General features: G+C 35.7%; 1 protein-coding gene and 1 long non-coding RNA gene across 6 annotated transcripts in view; one reads left to right on the top strand and one right to left on the bottom strand.

Annotated features, from left to right (window-relative positions):
* The window catches only part of CTDSPL2 (CTD small phosphatase like 2), a 78,715-nt gene that overhangs the window by 24,032 nt on the left and 26,706 nt on the right, over positions 1-27,977 (top strand). For 3 of the 4 annotated variants that reach the window (XM_073876931.1, XM_025883920.2, XM_025883921.2), the window contains exons 2-5: positions 1,789-1,998; positions 20,478-20,616; positions 22,101-22,250; positions 27,151-27,366. In XM_073876931.1, the coding sequence (XP_073733032.1) occupies positions 1,813-1,998; positions 20,478-20,616; positions 22,101-22,250; positions 27,151-27,366 (691 nt within the window). In that variant the 5' untranslated portion in view covers positions 1,789-1,812. The remainder of the gene's footprint in view (positions 1-1,788; positions 1,999-20,477; positions 20,617-22,100; positions 22,251-27,150; positions 27,367-27,977) is intronic. The other variant, XM_025883922.2, reaches the window with a different exon arrangement.
* The window catches only part of LOC141369991 (uncharacterized), a 71,963-nt gene that overhangs the window by 8,294 nt on the left and 35,692 nt on the right, over positions 1-27,977 (bottom strand). Inside the window, exon 3 of one of the 2 annotated variants that reach the window (XR_012373610.1) lies at positions 18,739-18,865. This is a non-coding gene — a long non-coding RNA (uncharacterized lncRNA). Of the gene's footprint in view, positions 1-18,189; positions 18,866-27,977 lie in introns of those variants that run through there. The other variant, XR_012373609.1, reaches the window with a different exon arrangement.

Genomic DNA, 27,977 nt, shown 5'->3' on the forward strand with positions numbered 1-27,977 from the left:
GCACTTTATATATGGGAATTTTTCTAAGGCGTGCTGTACTCAATAACTAAGGAATTAAGACATCATTTATGCACTCTAAATAGGGTTTTAAAGTAAATAATACATGCCTTGAATGATAAATCACTTTTGAAGTTACATGGACTCTTTAGGAGAAAAGGCAGTATTTTTAATTTTGGTATGGCAGCATAAACTGAGCACCATTTGCTGCTAGGAAAGAAATAGTTGTTTGTAAAGATATTTAGGGACTCCTCTAGTGAATCATTTGAGTTTGGGGGTTTTTGTTGGAGTAGATTTTATATGTGTGTGTGTGTGTGTGTGTGTGTGTGTGTGTGTGTGTATGTAACTTTCTAAAAGTTTCTAACTTTTTTTCTGTGACTGTTACGTTGAATTAGTAAAGACACAATGTCTTAAGCTTCTTAATTGGTCGGTGAAGACCCTATCCTTTGCCAGGAATTTTTGCATCTTTAGGAGTTTAGAATGCTTAAATGGAGTTAGACTTTCTGTGAATGCATTCACTGTTGTGAGTAGCGTTGTTGTTCTCTGCACTTTTTATAGCCTTTTCTAATTCCTTTTTCATTTTGAGACTCAGGATGGTAAGATGAATGTATTCTTTATACAGGTGAAAAAAACAAGTGACTATAGTTTAGCTATGATTCACATTTCTTAATTCTTAGTTTGGTAATTTTTATATTCTACTTCAGATTCTAATTTAGGGTATGTACTTAATCACTTCTATGTCTTGGTACAGTTTTGCCAGCCATTAATTTTCTCATCCATAAAGTGAGAGAGTTCCAAGTAGATTGCCTCATATTTTCAAATGGAAATTCAACTTTTAAAGTATCATTATGTGTAGTAGGATTGAATTATCTTATAAATTAAATGATCCAGCTGCTCTTCGTAAACTTGTATGATTGTTGATCATTAGAATCATGCTCATGTAATTAATTCGTTCATTGAGGGTTTTTCCACTACATTGTGGAAAAAACTTTCCATATGTTGTTTACTATTTACTAGGTGCTCAGCCTAGCCCAGTGCCTTGAATGTGGTTAAGTGCTCAATAAATACTTGTTGAATGAATGATTAAATGAATGATAATGGTCAGCATGGGTGGAGGCAGCATAGTGCTATGAAAAGAGTGTGCACATTCTTTTTGGTGTACTCTTTTTTGGAGAGGGAGAAAGAGAGTCTTTTTTTTTTTTAAAGATTTTATTTATTTATTTAACACACAGAGAGAGATAGCGAGAGAGAGAGAGAGAGAGAGAGAGAGAGATCTCCCCACAAGCAGGGGGAGCGGCAGGCAGAGGGAGAAGCAGGCTTCCTGCATGAGCAGGGAGTCCGATGTGGGGCTCGATCCCAGGACGCTGGGATCATGACCTGAGCTGAAGGCAGCGGTTTAACCAACTGAGCCACCCAGGCGCCCGAGAAAGAGAATCTTAAGCAGGCTCCATACCCAGCACTGGAGCCTGACATGGGGCTTGATCTCACAACCCTGAGATCATGACCTGCGCCAAAATCAAGAGTTGGACGCTTACCTTTTAAGACTGAGTCACCCAGGCACCCTGGTGTTACTCATATTTTTATTAGATCATAGGGTGTGATATTTTAGAAGTTGGTGGGAAGGTTACTTGGGATAATGTGTAAAAGTTCAAAGCAACCTTTTGCTTAAAATGTTGGTTTCTTATTGTAATCCCTTAGAGACTTGGACCAAGAGACTTTTCTTATATAAGCTGGGCACGTTTTGGTATGCTAGGTTTAATTGTAATAACCCTTGTTATTTTTCTCTTATAGTTTTATATGTGGCACTCATAAAAGATGAGGCTGAGAACACGGAAAGCTTCTCAGCAATCAAATCAAATCCAAACACAACGTACTGCTAGAGCAAAGAGGAAATATTCAGAGGTTGATGATAGCCTGCCTTCAGGGGGAGAAAAAACACCGAAAAATGAAACCGGCTTGTTGTCTTCAATTAAAAAATTCATTAAAGGAAGCACACCCAAGGTAATGGTTTTACCTTGTACTTACATTATTAAAATTAAAGTTTAGGTGGTTTTCTTTAAGCATGCAAAGATGAGAAATCTAATATTGCTAGTAGATTAAGGGAATGTTTACATTTTAGTGTTATTTTAAGAGTTAATAACATGAAAAATATTTAATGGCCATTCAAGAAAATTTATTCTATTAACTGATCCATTTATCCTCCTTTTTTTTAGCATAGTATTATGAAAAGTAAAAGAAATTTTTCCTTATTTTATGTGAATTGTTTCTCTCACTTCCATTTTTTTTCATTTCAGAGAAAAGTTAAATTTTCTTGTTAATATTAATATAGTGTCTGATTAGGGAGATGATTTTTCTGTCTGAATTCTAATACTTTATAATGAATGTATTACTTTATTAAAGAGAAAAAAGTTATTAAAGCAAAAATGGACACTGACTAGGAGTTACATGCTCCACATTTGTACTTTGGATCAACTTGATCTGAGGAAACTCATTTACCCCTCTGAACCTCAAGAAGACAGTAAAATGGGACTAATTCTAACTGCTTTATCTGTCTCAGAGCTGTTTTTACATTAGATGGCAAATAGAAAAAGCAGTTTGAGAAATTTTAACGTACTCTATAAATAGTTATTGTCATTCATTGTATGTATTTAATGTAGACATTAAGGAAAAATACAAGATTTTGGTTAAAAAAAGGAAATTTGATAGGTTTTTCCTGTGTCTTCTGACTTCTGTTCATATTCTTTTGATCTGGACATTCTTCTGTTAATGTGGCACCATTGCATAACATATGATGATTTTTTCTCCTTTAGCAGTAAGATCTATCTTTGTTGGTTAGCAGATTTTTGCCCATGTCAACTACACATTCAGGGTTTTCCTATGGAAATTTCTGTCAAGTTTCTTTCTATTTTTTTTTAAACCAAAATCTTGCATTTTCATTAGTCTGCTTAAAGATGTTAAATAAGATAGGGCTGCTAAAAACCTGTTTGCACACTAATGTCTTATTCAGTAATTTTGGGGGGCAAGAGTTTTCCTGCAGCTTCAAATTCATTTAATTGTACTGTTAATCATCCAGATTTTTTTTATTCTATAAGGTTATTATGAAAATTAGTATTGGAATGTCTTGCTAAAATCAAGGTATACTGTTCCCCCCCCCGCCCCCAGTTTACTAACCCTATGTTAGAAGTAAATTAAATGATGAGCTTGTCATGTATTATTCCTACTGAGCTTATACTGGCTTCTAATTGTTATTTCTTATCTCATTGTCATTAAATCATCTCTTTGATAATATATCCTGAAGTAGTATTGAGAATCTATACAATGCTTGCTTATGTTCAGTATCTTAAGTACAGTGTTGTCTTTTTCAAAATGTGGGTAGGGGTTGGCAGGTAATGTTTATTGAGTATATTTATTAGGTGCTTTATACCTTGTATCTCCTTAATTCATATATCTATCTTTTGATAGTTTATAGAAGAGAAAAATTTAGGCTTAGTGAATTTTGGTAACTTGCACATGTCAATAACAACAGTAATTGTAATTAATGTCCAGGATAAAAATGAACGATAAAGAACAAATGCAACAGTAATTACTATCAGTTATTGAGCTACTAGTATGTGTCATACACTGTTCTCAGTGCTTTAAGTGTAATAACTTCTTTAAGCCGTACGACCATATGAAGTAGGTTCTATCATCTCTGTATTACAGATAAGGAAACTAAGGCAAGGAAGGTTAAATAACTTGTGCAGGGTTATTTAGCTTTAAGTGGCAACACTGGAATTGAAACCCAGATTGCCTGGCTTCAGAGCCTCCACTTCTAAACCACTATGCACTATTGCCTCTACAATAAAGACGATGCTGAGATTTAAACCCAAGTTACATTTGACTCTGATACCGGTGCTCTTTCTCCTATACCATTTTGTCTCAAAGTAGCTAGATAATGTCTTAATAGCATCACCTGTCTTGTGTAAGGGTTGAAAATTCTTCTTCATGAAAGCAAATAAGAGTTGAATCTTTTATACTACCTTCCCACTTTGTCATCTTATTTATATTCTATCATCGTTTCAAAGCTTCCTGAAGCTTATTCTTTTTATAGGAAGTTTTCCCCCTTAGTACTTTTTGCATATATCTTCATCTCCTTTAGTCTGACTAGATGATAAACTACATTTCTTATCTCTACAAGTGTCCTTTTTTAAAACCAAGTCAGTTAGATAACTTCCTGTGCTGCCTTTTTTGTTTCTTTGGTACCATTCCTTTTTGTCTGCTTTTGGACTTTTAAAGTTATGTGGCTAGAATTGAACTTTTTAGACAAACCTTCTTGCTTTCTCTTTTGAGCTGTAATCCTTTCTAAGGTATCTGACATTGCTTTCATGCCTGTTTCAGGAGTCTGACTTTCTGAAACTTGCTCTCCTCGTATCCCCCTACTTTTTTGCTCTTCTGTTACTATTATGATTTCTAGGATCAGTGGCTGTTGGTGCTTGCCATTTTACCATTACTGACCCATTTTTATATTTTTATATTGCTAACAAGTTTTAATCTGTATTCTGGTCTTAATTTTGTATAAATTAGCCATGAGAGTAGTTAGGTAAACCAAACATAGGTTGTTAATTTATGAACATAAGCGTGTGTATTAGTTTGCTAGGGCTGCCATAAGAAAGTACCAAAGACTGGGTGGCTTAAACAACAAATTTTTTTACAGTCCAGAAGCTAGAAATCCAGGATCAGGGTGACAAGCAGGTTGATTTTTTTCTGAGGCCTCTGTCCTTGACTTGGGTGGCTGCCTTCTTGCTGTGTCCTCCCATAGTTGCCCCTCAGTCCTTTGTGTTGTCTGTGTTGTAATCTCTTCTTGTAAGGACACCACTCATAACAGGATTAGGGCCTACCCTAATGACCCCATTTGAACTTAATTACTGCTTAAAAGCCGTATTTCTAAATATGGTTATATTATGTGGGTTAGGGCTTCAACAAATGACTTTGGGAATGGGGGGGCGGGCACGACACAGATTTAGCCCTTAACAGGGTGAATGAAATTTCTGATCTCTTTCAAATCCAGATTTTTTTTTTAAGATTTTATTTATTTATTTGAGAGAGAGAATGAGATAGAGCACGAGAGGGGGGAGGGTCAGAGGGAGAAGCACACTCCCTGCTGAGCAGGGAGCCCGATGCGGGACTCGATCCCAGGACTCCAGAATCATGATTTTATGATTTTTTAACCACTTCCACAGAAGTTTACCACTTCTCTGATTTCAGAATTATGAAATTGTCAGCAAGAGCACTCAAGAATTGTTGACATGCAGTCTTTCTGCTTTTAGTATAATGAAATTTCTTTCTTTTTCTTTTTTTTTTAAGATTTATTTATCTGAGAGAAAGAGAACAAGTGGGAGGGACAGAGGGAGAGGAAGAGAGAAACTCGAGCAGACTCCATGCTGAGCTCGGAGCCTGATGGGGGGCTCAATCTCATGACCCCGAGATCACGACCTGAACAAAACCAAGAGTCAGACACTTAACTGACTATGCCACCCAGGTGCCCTAGCATAATGAGATTTCTGATATATATTTGAAGTGAAAGCCTCACAGCTAAAATGTATTTGCTTTATATCAGAAATCTCCTACACCTTTCCAAATAGGTGGTTACTAGAGTTTTCCCATAACAAAATGATCTTTTCCTCTGTTCTTACCTAAATACTGTTAATGCTCTTTTTGTTAGGTCATCAGTTTGCATATGGTTATAATTCTATTGAAATAATAAAATCCTTATTATATTTTTTTAAAGTTTATTTGAGAGAGAGAGAGAGAGTGAGTGAGAGAGTGAGCGAGTATGAGCGGGGGGTGGGGGGAGAGGAAGAAGCAGACTCCCCACTGAGTGAGGAGCCCAATGCAGGGCTAAATCCCAGGATGCTGAGATCATGACCCAAGCCAAAGGTGGAGGCTTAACCAACTGAGCCACCCAGGCACTCCCTTACCTATTATATTAAATCCGTGTTTTAAGATCTTTTGAGTATAACCCTTAGAAATATATCTTATACTATATTCATACATGTGAAACAAAACTCACCCTTAATATATTTGATGTGTCTTGATTTTTCTTTTTCTTTTGTTTCTTATTCTCCTTTTAAAGGTGATTTTAGGGGGCGCCTGGGTGGCTCAGTCGGTTATGCATCTGCCTTCGGCTCAGGTCATGATCCCGGGGTCCTGGGATCAAGCCCCACGTCAGGCTCCCTGCTCAGCAGGAAGTCTGCTTCTCCCTGTCCCACTGTGTGCTCACTCACTTTCTTTCTCTCTCTCAAATAAATAAATCTTTTTTAAAAAATAAAGGTGATTTTAATACTTTAAATTAATTTCATGATCCACTGATGGGTTGTATCCCTTGGTTTGAAAAACATGGCTAGATGAAAACTTTGTTGTAACTCTGACCTTTGTACTTACTACCAAGCTTCATGGTTTTATTGGGAATTTTCTTCCTTCCTACCAAAGTTAATATAAGTCACTCTCTCTAGATGTGTTCTTTAACGACTAGATTAGTAAGTACTTTACCATTTATTATGGCATGAAAAAAATTACAAGTTCAGATTAGATGGTTATACATACATAATCATAACATATACCAGTTAACCACAATTTTACTTATTTTTTCCTGATCTCTAGATCTTTTATTTCTTTTTCTTTACTTATTGCATTAGTTAGGGCCTCTAGTACAGTGTTCCATAGAAGGGGTGAGAGGAAACACCTTCTCTTGTTGCTGATCTTAGAGGAAAAGAGTTTGTTTACCATTAGATATGATGTTAACTAAATGTTTTCATAGTTATCTATTACTCGTTTGAGGAAGTTCCCTTTTAGTCCTAGTTTGCTAAAAATTGTTAACATGTTGAGTTTTGTCAAAGACTTTTCTCCATCTCTTGAAATGTTCTTCAGATTTTCTTTTATTCTTTTAATGTGGAGTAGTGCAGAAATATTTTTTAATGGAAAACTAAACTTGTATTGCTGGATTTGCTTCACTGTGTTTTTTTTTTAAGGGATTTTTGCATCTGTGTTCATGAGGGCTTTGGTCCGTAGTTGCCTTGATTTGTCCTATTTTCAGATTTTGGAATCAAGATTATGCTTGGATCATAAGGCAAGTGAAGAATTGTTCCCTCTGCTTATTTCTGAAAGAACTTATATTGCTTAGTATTTTTTTATCCTTAATAAGTAGTAAGTCTTTGTGAGATAGCTTTTATTATGAATTTGATTTCTGTAATATATATGAGGCTGTTTAGCTTTTCTCTTTCTTATTTCAGTTTTGGTCATATGTGTTTTTCAAGGAATTGGTCCATTCATCCAAGTTGTTGAATTATTTGGTGTAAAGTCTTGTGATATTTACATAAATATCAATGTCTGATGGATCTGTAATGTATCTCTTCTCACTCCAGATATGGGTAATTTATTTATCTTTGTTTTGATCTGTCTTGCTAGAGCTTTGTCAGTTTCATTACTCTTTTGAAGAACCAACATCTATCTTTGTTAATTTTCTCTTTCCATTTTCTATTTAATTGATTTCTACTTGTTATTTTTAATGTTTTCTTACACTTTCTGTTTGATTTATTTTTACTTTTTTAGTTTCTGAAAGTGGGAGCTTAGATCAGGGATCAGTAAACTTTTTCTGTAACTGTTTCAGATAAATATTTTAGGCTTTGTGGACTACATTGTGTTATAGCTACTACTCAGCTCTCCAGGTAAATACATAAATGAATGAGCATAACTTTGGACACGGATTTGAATTTCATATAATTTTCATATGTCATCAAATAACATTGTTCTTTTGATCCTACTCCCTTCCCCCTCCATCTCCATTTACAAATATAAAAAACCATTCCTGGAGCTCCTGCCTGGCTCAGTCAGTAGAGCATGTGACTCTTGGTCCTGGGGTCATGAGTTCAAGCCCTGTGCTGGGTGTAGAACTTACTTTAAAAAAGTAAAATCTTTAAAAACAAAAACAAAAAAACCCATTCCTAGCTTGTTGGACATACAAAAACAGCTTGCTGGAGTTGGCTTCTGGATTGTAGTTCGCCAGCCCTTTGCTTAGATCATGGATATTACACCTTCCCCTCCCCCAGTATAAGTTTTAAAGGTGTGAATTTCAACGTACTCTTTTCCCACACATTCTGATTATATATTTTTTAAGTTTTTATTTTAATTTCAGTTACTATACAGGTTATATTAGTTTCAGGTATACAATACAGTGATTCAGCAATTCCATATATATATCACCTGGTGCTCATCTGATTATATTTTTATTACCTTTTTTGTGGGTGTGTGTGATTTATTCTCTGACTCATGGATTATTTAGAAATGTGTTATTTAATTTCCAGATATTTGGGTATTTTTTAGATATCTTTTAATTGTTGATTTATAATTTAATATCATTGGTCTAGGAATATATTCTGTATGATTTCATTTCTTTGGTATTTTTTGATATTTTCTAGCATACAGTCTATTGGTGAGTGTCCCGTGTGATTTGAAGAAATGTGCATATTCTAGAATTATTTAGTGCAGCATTCTGTAACTATTAAATAGATCAAGTTGGTGATATTTCATTCTTCTATATCTTAAACTTGTTTCAGTTACTAAGAGAGGGAAATTAAAATCTCCAACTATTATCTGACTTTGCCTTTCAGTTCTGCCAGTTTTTTTCTTTATGTATTTTGAAGTTCTCTTTTTAGGTGTATACCCATTTGTGATGAGTATAAATTGTTCTTGTTACCACTGTGAAATGTCTCTCATTATCTCTGATATTTGCTTTGAGGTTTACTTTGCCTAATATTAATATAGCTACATAACTTTCCTAGCATTTTCATGATTATAGTTCTTTCCCTCCCGTGTATAAATATACCCTGTGTATTTATATTTAAATTGACATGTTTAGTTTAGCTGGGTTTTTCTTATCCTGCCTTCATTTTGGCAAACTAGTTATCTTTTAGAATTTCATTCTATCTCCTATATTGACTTGAAAAATTAACTTTTTGAGTTATAATTATACACAACAAAACACACCTATTTAAGGTATATATTGTCACGAATTTTAACAGATTTATACACTCATGCCCAAAAAGTACCCTTACAGTCTTTGCAGACAATTTCACGGCATCACCCTAGACAACCATCAATCTACTATTGTTGCAGATCACATAAATGTTTCTAGAGTCTCATATGATTGTACTCATACAGCATTTCTTGCATCTTTCACTCAGTATAAAGCTTTTGAACTCACTTTTGTTACTGCATGTATTCATTGCTTTATTCACCCCTCCACCCAGAATTCTATTGTATAAGTATACTGCATAACATAATTTGTTTATCCATTTGGATTGAATATGTTTTTTGGCTATCATGAATAAAGGTGCTATGAATATCTGTGTTGAGTCCATGTGTGGACATATATTTAAGTTAAAGTTGGATAAATAACTAAGATTGGTATTGCTGGGTCATACAATAAATGCATGTTTATTTTTTTGTGGCAGCTTTATTGAGACATATAATTAGCAAATCCTAAAACTCACCCATTTAAGGTATAAATTCAGTAGCTTTTACTATATGCAGAGTTTTGCAACTGTTACCACAATCAGTTTAACACCACTTAAATCATCTTCAGTGGCCGTCACCCATACACTCTCCCTTCCCCTCTTGCCCTGAGCAACCAGTAGTTGACTTTCTGTCTATAGATTTGCCTATTCTGAACATTTCATATAAATGGAATTCTACAACATACAGTCTTTTAGGTCTGGCTTCTTTCACGTAGCATGTTTTCAATGTGCATTTCTGTTCTAACATATCATTTCATCATTCCTTCTTACTGTGAAGTAATATTCCATTGCGTGGATATACTCCATGTTATCAGTTGATGGACATTTGGGTTGTTTCCATATTTTGGCGCTTATGAAAATGACTGCTGTGAACATTCACATACAAGGTTTTTTGTGGAAATCTATTTTCATTTATCTTGAGCATATTCTGAGGAGAATTACAGGATGATATGATAATTCTGTGTTTAGCTTTTTAAGGAATTGAAGATTGTTTTCCAAAATGGTTGCACCATATTAAAGTCCCACCAACAAAGTTGAGGGTTCCAGTTTCTCCACGTCCCCAACAATACTTATTTATTGTCTTTTTAGTTTTAGCCATCTTGGTGAGTGTGAAATGGTATCAATATTATTGTGGTTCTGATAATACATTTTCCTAATGACCAGTGAAATTGAGCATCTTTTCATGAGTTTGTTGGTCATTGTAACTTCGGAGAAATGTCTTTTAAATCCTTTGCCCATTTTAAATTGGGTTTTGGCTTTTTATAATTGAATTCTGAGAGTTCTCTTTTAGATGCAAGTCCTTTATTTTGATGTGTGATTTGTAGATCTTCTCTCCCATTCTTTCAGACCCCCTTGAAGCACAAAAGTTTTAAATTTTGACCAAGTTCAATTTGTTTTTGGTTGTTGTTGCTTATATATTTTTGGTGTCATCTCCAAGAAGCTATTGCCAGAATCAAGGTTTGATAAAGTTTTAGGCCTAAGTTTTCTCTAGAAGTTTTTTCTTATAAGCTTCTAAGTTTTTTTCTTACAAGTTTTACAGTTGTAGTTCTTATTTTCAGCTCTTTCATCCATTTTGAATAAATTTTTGTAGGCGGTGTGAGGTAGGGTCCAACTGTATTTTTTTACATATTAATAATATCTGTTGGTCCTAGCACCATTTGTTGAAAGACTGTTTAACTTTTAAGAAACTGCCCAGTTGTTTTCCAGACTGTACCATTTTACATTCCATCCAGCAATTCCATTTGCCCACATCCCCAGCAATATCTGGTATTTTCAGTCTTTTTAATTTTAGTCTTTCTACGGGGGTGGGGTGGTTACCTCATTGTGTTTTTATTTTGCATTTCCCCGATGATTAATGAGGTTGACTATCCTTTCATGTGCTTATTGACCATATAGGGATTTTCTTTTGTGAACTGACAGTTCAGATTTTTTCTCCATTTGTGGGGGGTGACTTCTTAACTTTTTTCTTGTGATTTCATTAGTAATCCCTCTTGAGTGATTCTTAAACTTTTTGATCTCAGGCTCCTTTACCTTCTTTTTTTTTTTTAATGTTTTATTTATTTATTCATGAGAGTCAGAGAGAGAGAGAGGCAGAGGCAGAGGGAGAAGCAGGCTCCCTGCCTGCTCCTTTACCTTCTTACACATTATTGGAAACCCTGAAGAACATTTGTTTATATGGATTATATCTATCAAAATATATCTCATTAGATATTAAAACTGAGGAACTTTGAAAATATTCATAATTGGAATTATAAACTCACTAAATGTTAATACAGATAACATTTTAACTATTTCCTAAAAACAAAAAGGAAATTAGTGGGAAGCATGACATTATTTATAATTTTGCAGATGTTTTTAATGATGGCTTCATATATAGTTTATTACTGAAGCATTTAAAGAAAACCATACTCACATGTATTTGTTAAAGGGAGGAGTTTTTAATATCCTTTTTAAATTATTGTGATAGTCTAGTGATACTATACCGAAACTTGACAAATGTAGTTTCTTAGGTTCTTGTTCCAAGATGGAATTTGAAAGCACTGCAGTGATCTTTTTGTTAGTCTGTCTTGCACCTGGAATGAATGATGTGTACTGTGTATGATTTTCTAACACTGTGCACTGGTTATTTAGAAGATACTGGTTCATTGAATTATGTAGATCTTCGACATGTTGATATATTTAATTATTCTCTACTAAAAATCACATTTGTGAACATCCCCAGTGATCTCAATAGGATAGTTTGTATTTATTCATTTATTTATTTGAGAGAGTGTGTGAGCGAGCTGAGCAGGGGAAGGGAGAGGGAGGGGAAAGAATCTCATGGCTGAGTGCAGAGCCCAACATGGGGTTCAATCTCATGACCCCGAGATCAGGACCTGAGCCAAAACCAAGAGTCCGGTGCTCAACCGACTGAACCACCCAGGTGCCCTGCAACAGGATAGTTTTTAAGTACTGGGAAGCTGTCAAGCTCATGGTGCTGGGTCAGCTTCTTTTTTTAAGATTTTATTTATTTATTTGAGAGAGAGAGCCCAAGCAGGGGGAGCGACAGAGGGAGAGGGAGATTCATGTTCCCCACTGAGCAGGGAGCCTGATGCGGGGCTCGATCTCAGAACCCAGAGATCATGACCTGAGCCCGAGGCAGCCACCCAACCGACCGAGCCACCCAGGTGCTCCTGGGTCCAACTTTTCTAAAATTATGATTTTTGGTTGAAAGCTCTCACATTTTATTGTTGGCAACAAAAAGTTTTTCTTGAAGTGATAAACTTGCTTTGTTCACTTTTCAGAAAATATCTGAAGTAAAATAGTTTTCCTTTGGAAGTAAAAATAGTTTTCCTTTGGAAAAGTGATCTAACTCAGCTTATAATAACAGTCACTCAGATGCTTTTGCTTTTTCTCTTCTTTTTCCTTTCCTTCTTTCTTTCTTCCTTTTTTTTTTTTTCCTTAGGGAATGAGGGGCAGAGGGAGAGGGAGAGAGAGAGATGCTTAAGCGGGCTCTGTGCCCAGCACAAGCCCAAGGCGGGGCTCGATCTCATGACCTGCAATCTAAGAGTTGGATGCTTAATGGACTGAGCTACACAGGTGCTCCAACTCAGATGCTTTTTCTCAAAACAATTGTGAAAGCACAAGTTTGCAGCAGTAGTGTTTAATTATACTAACCATCCCATCATACAGAATGTTAAGACATATTTAAAGGTTGAGATTTAATTAATTTTACAGCTTCATCGGGAACATTCTTAAGTCATGCTGGCTTAAGTCATACTGGCTCCCTACTAGTGCATGGCAGGAAATAATACAGTGACTATTGGGTGTCATTGCCTTAATTTGTACTAAGTGACAGTAGTTACATGTATCATTGCTTTTGTATAGTTAGCACAAATATTCAACACAAGTTATTTCAGGGTAAACTGAGATGCAGAAAAATTATTCACCGCTTGTGTTTGTTACCATTCACAGTAAAGAAGATCTTTGATAATTAGTTGATGCTAGTATCAGTTAAAACAGAAAGTCGGCCATATCTATAAGGCAGAAATACAATTCTGTGGACCAGATATTAACTCATTTCCTATATTTGCAAATAAGTCTTCAATTCAGTGAGTAATTTTATCTTTGGGAAGTGGAAGAGCCTATTTCTTTTATTGACTTTATGCAGCAGGCTTCCAGCAATATCTACTATGCAAGAGTTTATAAGTCTTTCAGATATTATGTACACTTTTTCAACCAATGCAATATGATAACTGACTCTTTAAGATATTTCGTTGGCTTTTTTAATTTTTAGTTTGAAAAGCTGTAACGATTTTTGGCTTTTAAAGAACTCATCATGTATACATTTAAATTCCTCTTTTTTAAATGCTGAATGAGTGTTATCAAATGATTGTACAACCGAATTGGCACAACTTTATTTGAATATGGTCTATTACATAAGGCATGAGAAGACAACTTAATAGTATTTATGCAGCCAAAGGGAAAATAGCTTTATCATAGTTTCATTTGTAATCTGCAGTTTGATTCAGGTTCTTTGGAGTAGTGTTCCCCTTTTTGTGAGTCAGAGAATTTGGATATGTCAGTTTCTTCCTCAGTGTGATGATGGATGGAACCACAAATCGTCTGATCTTCCTTTTATATTTTTATTTATTTATTTTTAAAGATTTTATTTATTTGTCAGAGAGAGCACAAGCAGGGGGAGCAGCGGGCAGAGGGAGAAGCAGGCTCCCCACTGAGCAAGGAGCCCGATGCAGGGCTCCATCCCAGGGCCCTGGGATCATGACCTGAGCTGAAGGCAGACACTTAACTGACTGAACCACCCATGCATCGCTAATCTCCCTTTTTTAATCCAATGATCCATTCTTAATTTTAAAGTTATAAATTTTCTTTTATCTTAAAATATTACTAATAGTATTTCAAAATAGCTGTTTAGGCATAATTTTTAAAAACCAAATTTGATATTATTGCAAAGCAATATATTAAGAGTACTCTTATTATATTTCTACAAATGTATATATTAAAAATTTTAAGACTTCAAAATAATAATTTACTGGATCATAATGAGGCTACAGAGATTATAGCAAGTATGACTGTTAAAGATAACTGGTAAGAGCACAGTAATACTGAACTCCAAGATCTTTTATATTTCCTCATATTTGCCTTAGTGGTGTTCATTCCTTACTGCAGGTTTAGGATCCCATCTGGTATCAATTATTCTGTGCCTAAAGAACTTCATTTAGTATTTCTTGTGTAGATCAGCTGGGAATGAGTTAAGGTTTCTGTCTCAGAATGACTTTAAAATGAACAATTAAAAAAAAACTTGATATATCTCTTAACCAATTTTCTTACAGTTTTATATGTATACATACTGAGTCTATAGTCATTACGTACCATCTTTTAATCCTCATTTATCTTAGTTTTACAGGGTCTGCATATGTTTGGTATGTTTAATGCTTATCCTCAGTCCTCATGTCATTGTCTGCAGTCATTTTTGTTGTCTGAAGCTCATTTTCTAGTAGATGCCACAGGAAGCACTCATGGGAACAATATTCTTGCACATTGATAACAGTGCTCTTTAAGGTTGAAAATCCGGTTTTGCTGCATATAAAATAACTTGGCTAGGCTTTTCTCTTCTCGATTATTTTAACTGTTACTCCATTTTCTTCTGATATAAAAAGCATTGTGGTTGAAGTTTGATGATAATGTAATTTTTTTTTACTTTATAAATGATTTTGCCTTGATCGCCAAAGGATTTTTTTTCTTTAAATTCTATGAAGTTTAAGATATATCTTGATATATCTTGTTTGTTTTCTGGGTTGATAGTTTTAGTTAGACATATCTTTTTTTTATAATTTAAAATCTTTTAAAGATTTATTTGAGAGAAAGAGAAAGAGAGAGACACAGAGAGAGTGTGAGCAGGAGGAAGAGGGAGAGAGAATCTGAAGCGGACTTCGTGCTGAGCAGCACAGAGCTTGCTTGATGCAGGGCTTAATCTCACAACCGTGAAATCCTGACCTGAGCCAAAACCAAGAGTCGGACACTCAACCGATTGTGCCACCCAGGTGCCCCTAAAATCTTTGCTTTGAGGAAAATTTTCTAATACTCATTTTTTTGCCATGCTTTTGATTTGGTTTCCTTCTTCAGGGACTACTATTTTCTGTTAGATCTTTGTGTATCTTAACTATTTGTAACATTTTGATGTCTTTTAAAATTCCCCCCCATTTTATCTTCTATTTCTTTTAAAAGGTGTAATCTGTTGTTTACTCAATTTTATGTCCATTCTTGTTCAGTCTTTATTTCTGATATGATTTTTTTGTTATTTCTAATTAATAAGTCTTGTGTTTTGAAATAGGAGGTTATAATTTTGATCTATTCTGTATGCATATTTTTCTAACATGCATTCTTTATCTGTAGAGATGTTATTTTACTCCTTGTATGTTTTATTATAATAATTTTGTGTGGATTTAACATCTATACTTGTTGCTCATTTTTGTATGAGATTAGTTTTTCTAAATATTTAGAAGGTTATGTGGTTTAGGGTATCTTTTCTTACTCTTTTTGTTATTTTTGTGTAATGTTAAAAAAATACAGTGATTGCTTTTTGAGTTTTTCTGTGTCTTTATTACTACCCAATGTTTATCTGGAACTTCACTTTACTTTCCTTCTTTTTTTTTCCTTTTGTGTTTTTAAGTAGGCTCCACGTCCAGTGTGGAGTCCAGTGCGGGGCTTGAATTCACCACCTTGAGGTCAAGACTGAGCCAAGATCAAGAGTCAGACGCTTAACCAGCTGAGCTACGCAGGCGCCCTCTTTTCTTCTTTTCTGTTGTGCCTTTGCTACTCAGTTTTGATTCCATTCCCAGCAGTTTCCCCTTAGTGTGTAAGCTTATTCTAACAGAGAGCCATAGTTGGTCATTTCAAAGAGTTCATAGGAGCTAGTATTTCATTCTCACCGTGGACCCCTTTGCTGTTAGATTGGACAGCAACTCTCCTGTCATAAAGTTGATCTGCCATGCTTTCTATTGAATACCTACCTACCTTTTAGCTATTTTGGGCTTCTCTTGTTCTCAGGTGTATCATACACCTTGTTGATCCCTTTGCTTTCTTCTGCACTACTGCATGTGAGCACTCAGGTGCCGTGGCTGTTGGTTTGTCCTCATCTGCTTGGAATTTAGGGGAGACAAAACCTTTTCTCCTGGTTTTGTTGTGAATTCACCGTTGGGTTTTTTTGCTGCATTAGGTCTCTGTGTTTCCTTTGGGATTCAGAGACATAAGAACACTACCTTCCCAAGATTTTCCCCTAAAAGCCTATTTTAGGGACAACTTTGAAAAATAAAATTCCAGAGAAGAAATTGCAGGGTTAATAAATTTATTAAAGCATCCTATACAGTAATGTAGGAATCTTGTTTTTCCTAAGTTCTTTTAAAAATCATGCCACATTCATAAAGTCTCCAAATTACATAGTTGAATGTTCAAGACCGACCAGGATTGGGTGATGAATTGTCTTTCAGAATTAGAGCATCATTAGACATTTGAATGCATTATTCTGAAGAACAGGATTTTATTGTCAATGAGTGCAGAGCTTTAACCTTGATATTAATAGCTTCCTTTTCCTACTTACAGATGTAAGCTAAAATATTTTTACCTTATGTGTGTATTTACATACTTTATGTATTTTTTAAAAGATTTACTTATTTTAGAGAGAGAGTACGAGCAGGGAGAGGGGCAGAGGAAAAGAGTGATTCCTTGAGCAGACTCCGCTCTGAGCGTGGAGCCTGACACCACGGGGCTCCATCCTAGGACTATGAGATCATGACCTGAGTTGAAATCAAGAGTTGGAGGCTTAAGTGACTGAGCCACCCAGGCGCCCCAAATATTATACGTGTTTTTAAATGACCACAGTACAGTCTGTTCTGCTACAGTAAATATGTAATTCCACAACATCAATTAGCTTATAGACTCTTGATAAATAGGGGAATAGTGTCAGTATAACATGGGTAGTGCATTGCCTTATATATGACTTTTTCCTAAACTAGACAAGGGGATCCTGAATAAAGGGAGTTGAATTTTTTTTTAAGATTTATTTATTTATTTGAGAGAGAGACAGCAGAGGAGCACAAGCATGGAGGGAAGGGGGGGCAGAGGGAGAGAGAATCTTTTTTTTTTTTTTTTTAAGATTTTATTTATTTATTTGACAGAGAGAGACACACAAGCAGGGGGAGTGGGAGAGGGAGAAGCAGGCTTCCTGCAGAGCAGGGAGCCCGATGTGGGGCTTGATCCCAGGACCCTGGGATCATGACCTGAGCCCAAGGCAGACGCTTAATGACTGAGCCACCCAGGTGCCCCGAGAGAGTCTTTTAAGCAGACTCCATGCTGAACAGGCTCAGCTTGGTCTCAACGACCCTGAGATCACGATCTGAGCTAAAACCAAGAGTCGGACATTTAACCCACTGTGCCTTCCAGGTGCCCCAGGGAGTTGAATTTTATATTTCATCAGGAAAGTAAAACACTTTAAATTCAGCTGCTACAGAAACAAAAGCACCCCCCGCCCCAAACACACACAGAGGTTTTAATTAGAAGTGATAATTAGCAGCGGCAGGGAAGGGGGGTTCCCTCCTAGAGAAGTATACTCTGGTCTAGCAGGGACTCTTCTCATGTGGCAGTCTGCATTTCTTTTTGTGTCCATCTTAGCCCTACTGTCTTAAAGCTCCACTTCTCAGTTCCCATAAGCCCTTGTTTCTCTTTCTCTCTTTTTATTACCTTTTATTAAGCCCTGAGGTAGCATTTCAGCTGCTGTTAGCTGCCTCACTGGGTGTCCAAGTTATCTCTGGAGGTGTCCCAATCATTGTTTTTGTTAGTGCTATGGTTACAGAGTTAACGGGGCATTGACTGATCTGTCTTGTGTACCTCTCTCTACCCTCCCGGACCAATTATTTTTTCCTTAAGCCTTGTTATTTTTAGTGTTGCAGAATGCAGGATTTTCAGGAATGTAAGTATTTGTGTTAGAGCAGATGTACTAAGAGACTTCTTCAAGAAGATGCTGTAGCTTAGTGTTGTTGGCTTTGTGGCATTATTTCTGTTCTTGAAGGACTTTGTAAGGGAGTTCTGTTTTCTGGCAATGGAGGTCAATGTTTGGAATATGAGGCTTACTAATTTTAAAATGCAGGGGAATGATAAATAGTAACTGAAGAATTTTGTTGTGGATCACTGCAGCGTTCTTTTGTGCTGTAATGACATTGTTTTAACAGAGACATCTAAAATTAGAGAAACTACTGAGTAAAAGTAAAATTCTGTATGGTATGATATGGAGTGATGTATTTTGATATTATCTTTGTTTGGTTTTGATCCAAGTAGGGAATTACTGTTTAGGAAAGTTTAGCTTTTTAATAATCTTTAATATCTTTTTTTTTTCCTTCCAAGATTTTATTTAAATCCAAGTTAGTTAACATGTAGTGTAGTATTGGTTTCAGGAGTAGAATTGATCCAAATAGGGAATTGTAATTGCAGCCATTTACAATACCAAGGTTTGTTTTAGAAATAATAAAATGATATTCAACCTTTAGAAAATGCACAGCAGCATCTTATTTGCTCTGGTATAAAAGCATTGGATACAAATATTCAGTACAAATAAAGGAGTTATTCCTGTTGAATAAGAATAGTGATTATACATACAGATTATATTTAATAATAGATTTAAAAATCTAATCCTTACCAAAAGATACTAAGTAGTCTCATTAAAACAGCAAGGAATTGGGGCACTGGGCTTCCTCAGTTGGTAGAGCATGCGATTCTTCATCTCGGGGTTGTGAGTTAGGGTCCCACGTTGGGTGTAGAGATTACTAAAAAACAAACAAGAAAACCAAGGAATTATATGCCAGTATTACAGTAATGTAAGAAAACCATTCATGTAGTAGATGACTTTAGAAAAATTTTACAAATGAGAAAAATAGATGTACAAATGAAGAAAAATCAGTATACTCTGAGAGTATACTTGGCGTCTGGTCTTCTAGTCAGTACTGCAAAAACAGTGTAAACTGCTGATGTGGATTTGCCCCATATAAAAGGAAATGAATAGAGAGCTTTCTTAGGGAGTAGACTCCTTGGTGTTAATTTGGGCATTTAAAGAATTGAGGTTGGCATTGGGGTGTGGCATTGGCAGGCCCTGTTATTTTTGGTAATATGTGATATGCCAGCAAATTCCAGTGGGGTTCTGTCTCTTACCCGGAGTGCTCAAGGAAACAACCACTGTTCTTTCAGATAAGTCTCTAAGAATATGGGAAAATTGCTGAAAACTCAGAGGATATTATACAATTGAGTATTTCAGTAGCACAGTTTATTTTTTTAAATTCTTTTTAAAAAAGATTTTATTTATTTATTTGAGGGAGAGAGAGAGCACAAGACGGGGGAGGGCCAGAGGGAGAAGCAGACTCCCCGCTGAGCAGGGAGCCCGATGTGGGACATGGTCCTGGGACTCTGGGATCATCACCTGAGCCAAAGGCAGACGCTTAACCGACTGAGCCACCCAGGCGCCCAGCACAGACAGTTTAATGGACCCTGGGGAAAGGATCTGAATTGTGAGGATGCTGTAGTTGTATTTGTGTATTATAAGTGCATTAATAATAAACCTCTTATAACATTGTCAAATTTTTCCTTTGTTTTTAAGCACTGTTGGATATTATGTAATTCTATTTTGTTTCTCCTGGATGTGAAAAACGGAAAATATATTACACGTACTGTATCTATTTTTAAAAATTGAGGTATAATTGATATACAGCATTATACTAGTTTCAGTGTAAAACATAATGATTTGATATTTATATATATATATGTGTTGTAAAATGATCATCACAATAAGCCTAGCTAACATCCGTTACCATAGTTAGAACTTTTTTGTGATGAGAAGTTTTAAAATTTACTCTTAGCAGCTTTCAGATATGCAGTACTGTATTAACTGTAGTTGCCATGCTGTGCATTACCTTTCCATGACTTAACTTATTTTAGAAATAAAATTTGTACCTTTTGACTCCCTTCACCCATTTTGCCAGCCCCCACCCCCCACCTCTGGCAACCACCAGTCTGTTCTCTGTGTCTATGAGCGGAGTCTTTTTTTCATTTGTTATTTAGATTCCACATACAAGTGAGGTCATACAGTATTTTAACTATCTTCACTTAGCACATCCATGTTGTCCATCCATGTTGTCACAAGTGGCAAGATTTCATTCTTTTTAATGGCTGAATAATACTCCAGTGTGTGTGTGTGTGTGTGTTTGTGTGTGTATGTATCCCCCATACAGTCTATCCATTCATCAACAGATGAACACTTAAGTTGTGTCTGTTGGCTGTTGTAAATAATGCTGCAGTGAACATGGGGGTACATATCATATTTTATAAGTGTAATCTATAAGGCAGAATGCCTATGCTCAATGCATGTTTTTTTCCTCATATCTTAAGGAAGAGAGAGAAAATCCTTCGAAACGGAGTAGGATTGAACGTGATATAGATAATAATTTGATCACATCAACACCAAGAGCAGGAGAAAAGCCTAACAAACAGTTATCTCGAGTAAGACGGAAAAGTCAAGTAAATGGAGGTTTGTTAATATTTAGATATTGTTCTATTAGGTGTAAGCAGAGATCTCACCTGTCATGTTTATTTTCTGTTTTTAAAAATTGACTCTGCAGTTTTCCCCTTATTTTTGTAATATTCTTTGTATTAAGTATTAGTAGCATGAAATAAAAATTTATCTAATACTAATCTACTTTGCTGAGTTAAAATAAGTAAAGGCAGAGCAACTAGCTTTATACTGTTTATCATAAAAATGTATACGGAACATTTTTGACCTCTAATAAACTCCGTTCTTAAAGCAGTAATAACTGTGGCTTAATTTATTGAAATATGTACAAAGAATTTGTTTCTGGATCATGGAATTTCAGAGCTCAGGGCTTGTATCACTTGGGACAGTGGTTCTTAACTAGGGGTGGTTTTGTCCCCAGGGGACATTTGTTAATATCTGGAGACCCTTTTGGTTGTCACAACCTGTTCGGGGGTTACTACTCATATCTAACAGGTTAGGGATGCTGCTACACATCCTACAATGTACAGGACATCATCCTTCAATAAAGAATTATCCAGCCCAAAAATCAGTAGTGCTGCTGTTGATAAACCTTGTTCTAGGTCAATATGTTAAAAGATTGCTGGGAAGCTCCTGAGTCAAACAGGAAAAAATCAAGAAGGACAAGCAGAGAAAGCTATAAAAAACAACACTTTAGAGCATAGATTACTGCATTTAATCACTGCTGTTTTAAACACAACAGCAAGAATAATTTCTTACCTCTTTCCCCTCATTTCAGTGTTTTATCTCTATTGTTAGAATTGACTATTAGGGAAAAAGAAACAAAAGACCTACCGCAAAGAAGGAAAGAATGTGGTAGATATCAAGTAAAGTTGTGGAAGGTCAAGGATGATTAATCAAAACACATTTGTTTGAATTTGTTTTTACTGTATCGTTTCCAAAAACCCATGAAAATTTTTTTATTCATAAGAAACTAAAAAAACAAAAGACAAAAAAACCTGTCTGTTCTTAATCACTCTGAAATGATGCCTGGGTATACATAAGTAATTGACACTGCTATACAGTCTTCTGCTTCAGTAGATCTATGTTGCCTCTATTTATTTAGCTGTTATTCACTACTAATAGATTGGTTTTGTGAAGTAGACAGCCTCACAAAATGTAAATAAGGGCAGGATCTTGCATTTATGTTTTTGATGTTGTAATCTGGTTTATTTACAAAGAGTTTATCACTGGATTTTGAAGCCTTTCAGTCTATATTTCTAGATGTAAACGTGCTTTGTAGCAGTTGTAAAACATTATAAATAAACTTGTTATAAAAATCATTTGATTTACAATTTATTTACCTCAAGATATTTTTAACTAATCAGTTTTTTTAACAGTAAATGTTAATCAGTCTTTATGAAGTATTTTGAGGCAAAAAATTATTTTCATAATGAATTGTTTAAAACATTTCTTAAAGTTATGTTTTCTAGATTGCAACTTTTTTCTTGTTTCTTTCTTAGAAGCTGGTAGTTATGAAATGACAAATCAACATGTAAAACAAAATGGAAAATTAGAAGATAATCCTTCCTCTGGCAGTCCACCAAGGACTACATTGTTGGGGACCATATTTTCTCCTGTCTTCAACTTTTTTTCACCAGCAAATAAAAATGGTAAGTATAAACTATTACCCATAATTTGGGTTTAAAAAATTAATAGTTTTCCTAGTTTTTTGAAAAAAGATCTGTTTGATTTTACTGGCATATTTTATCAGCATCTTATGTTTGTCTTCAGCCTCATTAAAAACAGCTCCTGAAGAAAAAGAGAAAGAAAAAAAAATACACAGCTCCTAAAAGTTTGTGTTTTTTTGTTTATAGTGGCTGAAATAAATTTAGGTCATGTTTAATTCTGTTGAAGTACATGAACTCCACTTTCACTATCTGAAAAGCTAAATAATAAACTTTGGGCTGGAAGGAAAGTAATTTCTTTTATGATGGAATGACTTCTGTAATCCTTAGTGTGTACAGGAGAGGATCCAGAAATATTTTCAGTATTCTAGATCAATAAAGTAGAATTTTTAAATTCTACATTTTTATCATTTGTTTTTTAAAGATTTTATTTATTTATTTGACAGAGAAAGATAGAGCAGGAACACAAGTAGGGGGAGTGGGAGAGGGAGACGCAGACTCCTGCTGAGCAGGGAGCCCGATGTGGGGCTCGATCCCAGGACCCTGGGATCATGACCTGAGCTGAAGGCAGACGCTTAACGACTGAGCCACTCAGGCACCACCCCCATTTTTATCATTTGTAACCCATTTTATTTATCATTCATCATTTATCATCAAAGAACCCCTAGGGATCTTTAATTTGGAAAATTAATACTCTAATGCAAATGAATTGAAGGTTTTCATTATATAATGCCTTTGCAAAAGAATCAAACTTGAATTGTTTCCCAACCTTTTTTTTTTTTAAAGATTTTATTTATTTATTTGGCAGAGAGAGAGATAGTGAGAGCCGGAACACAAGCAGGGGGAGTGGGAGAGGGAGAAAGCAGGCTTCCTGCTGAGCAGGGAGCCCGATATGGGACTCGATCCCAGGACCCTGGGATCCTGAGCCGAAGGCACACGCTTTACAACTGAGCCACCCAGGCGCCCCCAACATTTTTTTTTTAAAGATTTTATTTGAGAGAGCCCTCGCACCCTAGGAGAGGGAGAGAAAGAGAATCCCAAGCAGACTCCGTGCTGAGTATGGAACCCAGTGTGGGGCTCAACCCTATAACCCTGAGATCATGAGCCAAGCTGAAACCAAGAGGTGGATACCCAGTGGACTGAGCTACCCAGGTGTCCTGCCCAACATACATTTTTTAAAAGATTTAGCTAATGTCCTGTCTTTTTTGATGATTAATTCTTAATTTCATAAATGATAATTTAGTCTTTAGATTATGTGAAGGCAAGAGTTCATGTCTTTATTTTTGCATCTACCATGTTGTTTGATATAGTACAGGGCACATGGAAAATAGTCATTAAATGCTTGTTGCTTGATTATTTAAATTCTAGTTTGAATTATGTTTCTGGATGATAATAAAATTTTTAAAAGACAGAATGGTGCACTATAAAATCTAGATGCTCTGGGGGCTAAAAATAATGCATATTGGCACATGAAAGGACTTGTGAAGTCCTATAGTAGAAATAAAACAACAAACTAACTTTGTTTAACCCTGTATTTCCTAGGCATATTTGACCCCAAGAACCCTTTTCTGTGGAACATCTATGAACATCTTGTAAAACTAGTGCCCCTTAGAACATCTTTGGAAATGGCTGGTGTGGTGGAAAAAGAATGGGCATTGGAATTAGAGAAGCTTGTTTTAAAATTCCAGCTCTGCCACTCTTTAACTATGTTACCTTGGTCAAGTTCTTTAAATTGAGCCTCTTAACCTGTGAGAGAAGATAATTATACTTAAGTATGGGACAGGGGTAATTTGAAGATTTCAGTTCATTCAATTCAATATTTGCCATGTCCCAGCCATTGTACTAGGCCCTGGAGATTCAAGGATGATTAACACATGGTCCCTGCCCTCAAGGAGCTTGCTTTTTTACAAGAGGGAGAGAGATCCATAATAGGTATAATAAATTTTTATAAGTGCATTGATAGAGGTATGGGGCAGTGGGGTGTTCAAAGCATGGAATGGTTCTGTGTTTTTGGTGGCATCTAACAATAGTCTTTTTAGAAAAGCTGAATCTTGAAAGGTGGTAAAGGGCATTTCAGGTAGAATGAGCCATATGAGCAAAGGCATTGTGTGTTTGAGAAACAAATTAGTTTGTTACAGATGGAGCACTGGATGTGAAGAGTGCATAGGATGGGTTAAGATAGAGTTATAAAGTTGGCAAATTAAAGCTAACATGGTAAGATAAGTGAATTTTAATTTTATCCTTAGTGGAGGATGATTGAAAGGTTTTGAACTGGTGAGTAGTATGAACAGATTTGTGTTTTTAAAGCTCTTTGGCAGTAGTGTGTTGGCTACATTCTAAAAAGGTTGGATATGGGGAAAACAATTAGACTTATAGTCCATGTGAGACTTCATACAACCTTAATGGTGATACTAGAGAAAAGAAGGGTCAGAGATATAGAATGGAGATGAAAGAGACAAGAGATTAAGAGGACACAAGGTTATTTTTTCAAGAGCAAGAAGTTATGTTTCAGGAGATAGATAATTGAATTTAATTTGGGCCATGCTGAGTTTGAGATGCCATGAAACAACCAAATATAATGTCTGGTAGCCATCTGTCCTTCTGGTGTGGTGTGGAGCTTAGAAATCTGGGTTTAAGCAATAGTCTATTGTATTACCAGCTTATAGGTATTAGTTAAAACTAGTGGAGTAAATGGTGTATATGGTTCAGTGACCTAAGATCTTGGGGGAATAAATGTTTGGACAGAAGTTGATGTTTCATAGTTATAACTTTTTCTTTGAGGTAGGTGATGGTGCCATGTGCTGAGATTCCTGGTGGCAGGAATTGAAGAGAACAGTGAAGGTTTACAGTGTTTGCTTTTGGGTATAATTAAAAGAAACACACCCACCCATCCACCCACCCACCAGTAAGCCTGTAAGTTACATTGATTCAAGAGGGATTTCTGTGATGGATGACAGTGGAAAGACAAGGGAACAAGGACCCTGAAGCTGCTGGCTTGAGAGTGGTTTAAGTGATATACCATGAAATCTAACTAGATGAGAAGGGTGGGGAAGGAGCCGTTGAGGGATTGTTTAGAATGAAAGAGACTGGCTTTTATCAAACATGAAGATCACATGTAATAGGAATATGAGATAGATAATTAAAAGATTAGGAGGTTATGGTAGGGGATTGATATGTTTGAACTTTAGTTTTCAGAGATGAACCTTTTCTTAGTGTGAATGTCCATGATATGATCATGGTAGTTGCTTAAGAAAGCAGTATGAATGAAGAAGGAGCTAAAGAGGGCAAAACCTTTGAGGATAAGTCTTAGGATGAGTCATTGACATCACCTGTAGGAGGTGTTTAATAGAGCTTTAAACTGGTAGCTAGGTGTTAAATTCCTCTGGTTGAGAGAGGATGCTGGCAGCAGTTGGTAGATGTCAGCAGTGGGGATAAGTGAAGAATTATATACCTAGGTGACATCAGTCTCAAAGGAACAGGCATTTTTTTGCAAATTCAGTGGAAAACCATTGATCTGGTAGCAGCAATAGAGATAAATGAATTCTGATTCAGTTAGTATGTTGAATGTGGAAGAATAAAGAGCTTTGTGGGAAAGATGTCAAGAAAAGATGTTTTTTGGAAAGGGGTTAGTTACATTTAAAGCTATGACAGAGAAGGTACATTCTGTGAGAAAGTTGAGAGTATGGGAGGTTGATTTTGTTACTGAAAATGACATTTGGAGGATTCCATAAAGAAATAGAGTTGGGTTTATCTCATAGTGGAAGAAGAATTGGGCAACAGGGTCATCTAGGTGGTGGCTGAGTATGATTAGGAAACTAACTTCAGTCTTTGTCACTGAGATAGAATCTTGTTAGGAAATTGTTCTTGTGTCTCTGAATAAAAATGTTATGATTAGGGGAACAGTTAGCTCATTCTTGCATAACTACCTCTGGTTTAAAAATTATAACTGCCTACAGTGGCTAGGATGCTGAGTACTGGAAAGATCAGGAGCTGTTTAATGGAAATAAATAATGGAAATGATAATGGAAAAAATATATATATAATTTCTAGCTCATAGTAGGCATTTAATAAATGATATTTGCTTTATAGAAAAGAAGTTCTATAGTCAGCAGTACTGTATTGTATACTTCAAAGTTGAAAAGAGACTAGATAGCTTTTCTCACCACAGAAAAATGGTAATGATGTGGCAGGATAGAGGTGTTAGCCTAATGCTAGGTTGGTAATCATAATCCAGTATATAAATGTATTAAATCAGCACATACACCTGAAACTTATACAAGGTTATATTGTCAGTTATGTATCAAAAATTTTTTAAAATTCTAAATTATGACTGGTTTGACTATAAATAGGTGTTTCTAAACTATTTGAACACTTAAGAAAATTTTGTTCACCAATATCACTCTAGCTTATAATAGTCTTTATTACTGATTTGAAATGTCTAGAAAAGACTCACTAAACAGTGGTATCCTCAGCTCTGTTTCTGTTGCATTTAGTTTTTCCAAGTATTTATGAGTTTTTCATTATTTAATTTCACTTTTATTAAAATATATTTCACATACAACATTATGTAAATTTAAGGGTACAAGTTGATTTGATAAATTTATATATTGTAATATGATTGCCATGTAACAGTAATTAGCACCTCCATCACATTAACATAATTACCTTGTCATTTTAGTGGTTAGAACAATTAAGTTTTATTCTCTTAGCAAGTTTGATGATTATCATACAATATTTGTCTATATTCACTCTATGGTACATTAGGTCTCTAGGGCTTATGTTTGCTTGCTATAAGTTTGTACCCTTAAAAACATCTGTGCCTCTCTCCCCACCCCCTTTTGAGTTTTTAAATGATGGTTCTGAGCATACTGAATCTTCATTACAGGAACATCAGGATCCGATTCCCCAGGACAGGCTGTGGAAGCTGAAGAGATAGTAAAACAACTTGATATGGAACAGGTGGATGAGATCACTACCAGTACTACTACGTCAACGAATGGAGCAGCTTACTCAAATCAAGCAGTTCAAGTGAGGCCATCGATAAATAATGGTTTAGAAGAAGCAGAAGAAACAGTTAATCGTGATATCCCACCCCTTACAGGTGAAGAAAATTCCTTTTCTTAATGCATCTTCATGAATAATGTATAAAAATGCAGGATCTCTTTTTTTCTTTAATAGAGCAAATGCATAAGTTTTTCCTTCTTGAACATAAAACAAAATTGGAAATAAAACTTTCTACCTCAAATCTGGTCATTTTGAAATTGAATTTTTTAAAAGGTTGTTTTGACTGAGCATTAGTCATCTTACAGTTTATTTGTACTAATCTGACTACTTAGAAATTTAACACAAATAGGGGCGCCTGGGTGGCTCAGTTGGTTAAGTGACTGCCTTCGGCTCAGGTCATGGTCCTGGAGTCCCAGGATCGAGTCCCACATCGGGCTCCCTGCTCAGCAGGGAGTCTGCTTCTCCCTCTGACTCTCCTCCCTCTCATGCTCTCTCTCTATCATTCTCTCTCTCTCTCAATAAATAAAAATCTTTAAAAAAAATTAACACAAATAGCAAAACATATGCTCATGTTTATGAACACACTTATTATAATTGCACTAGTCTCAGACCCTTCGGTCTGAAGTTCCCACCTAAAGGCAGGCCTTATACCTTCAGATTTGTTGCATATATAGATGACATCCCCCCAAAAGAAGCTTCTTTTCCTAG

The sequence above is a fragment of the Callorhinus ursinus genome, unplaced genomic scaffold (genome assembly GCF_003265705.2).
Source record: "Callorhinus ursinus isolate GAN/ISIS: 27379988/994484 unplaced genomic scaffold, GSC_fseal_2.0 scaffold25, whole genome shotgun sequence".
NCBI lineage: Eukaryota > Metazoa > Chordata > Mammalia > Carnivora > Otariidae > Callorhinus > Callorhinus ursinus.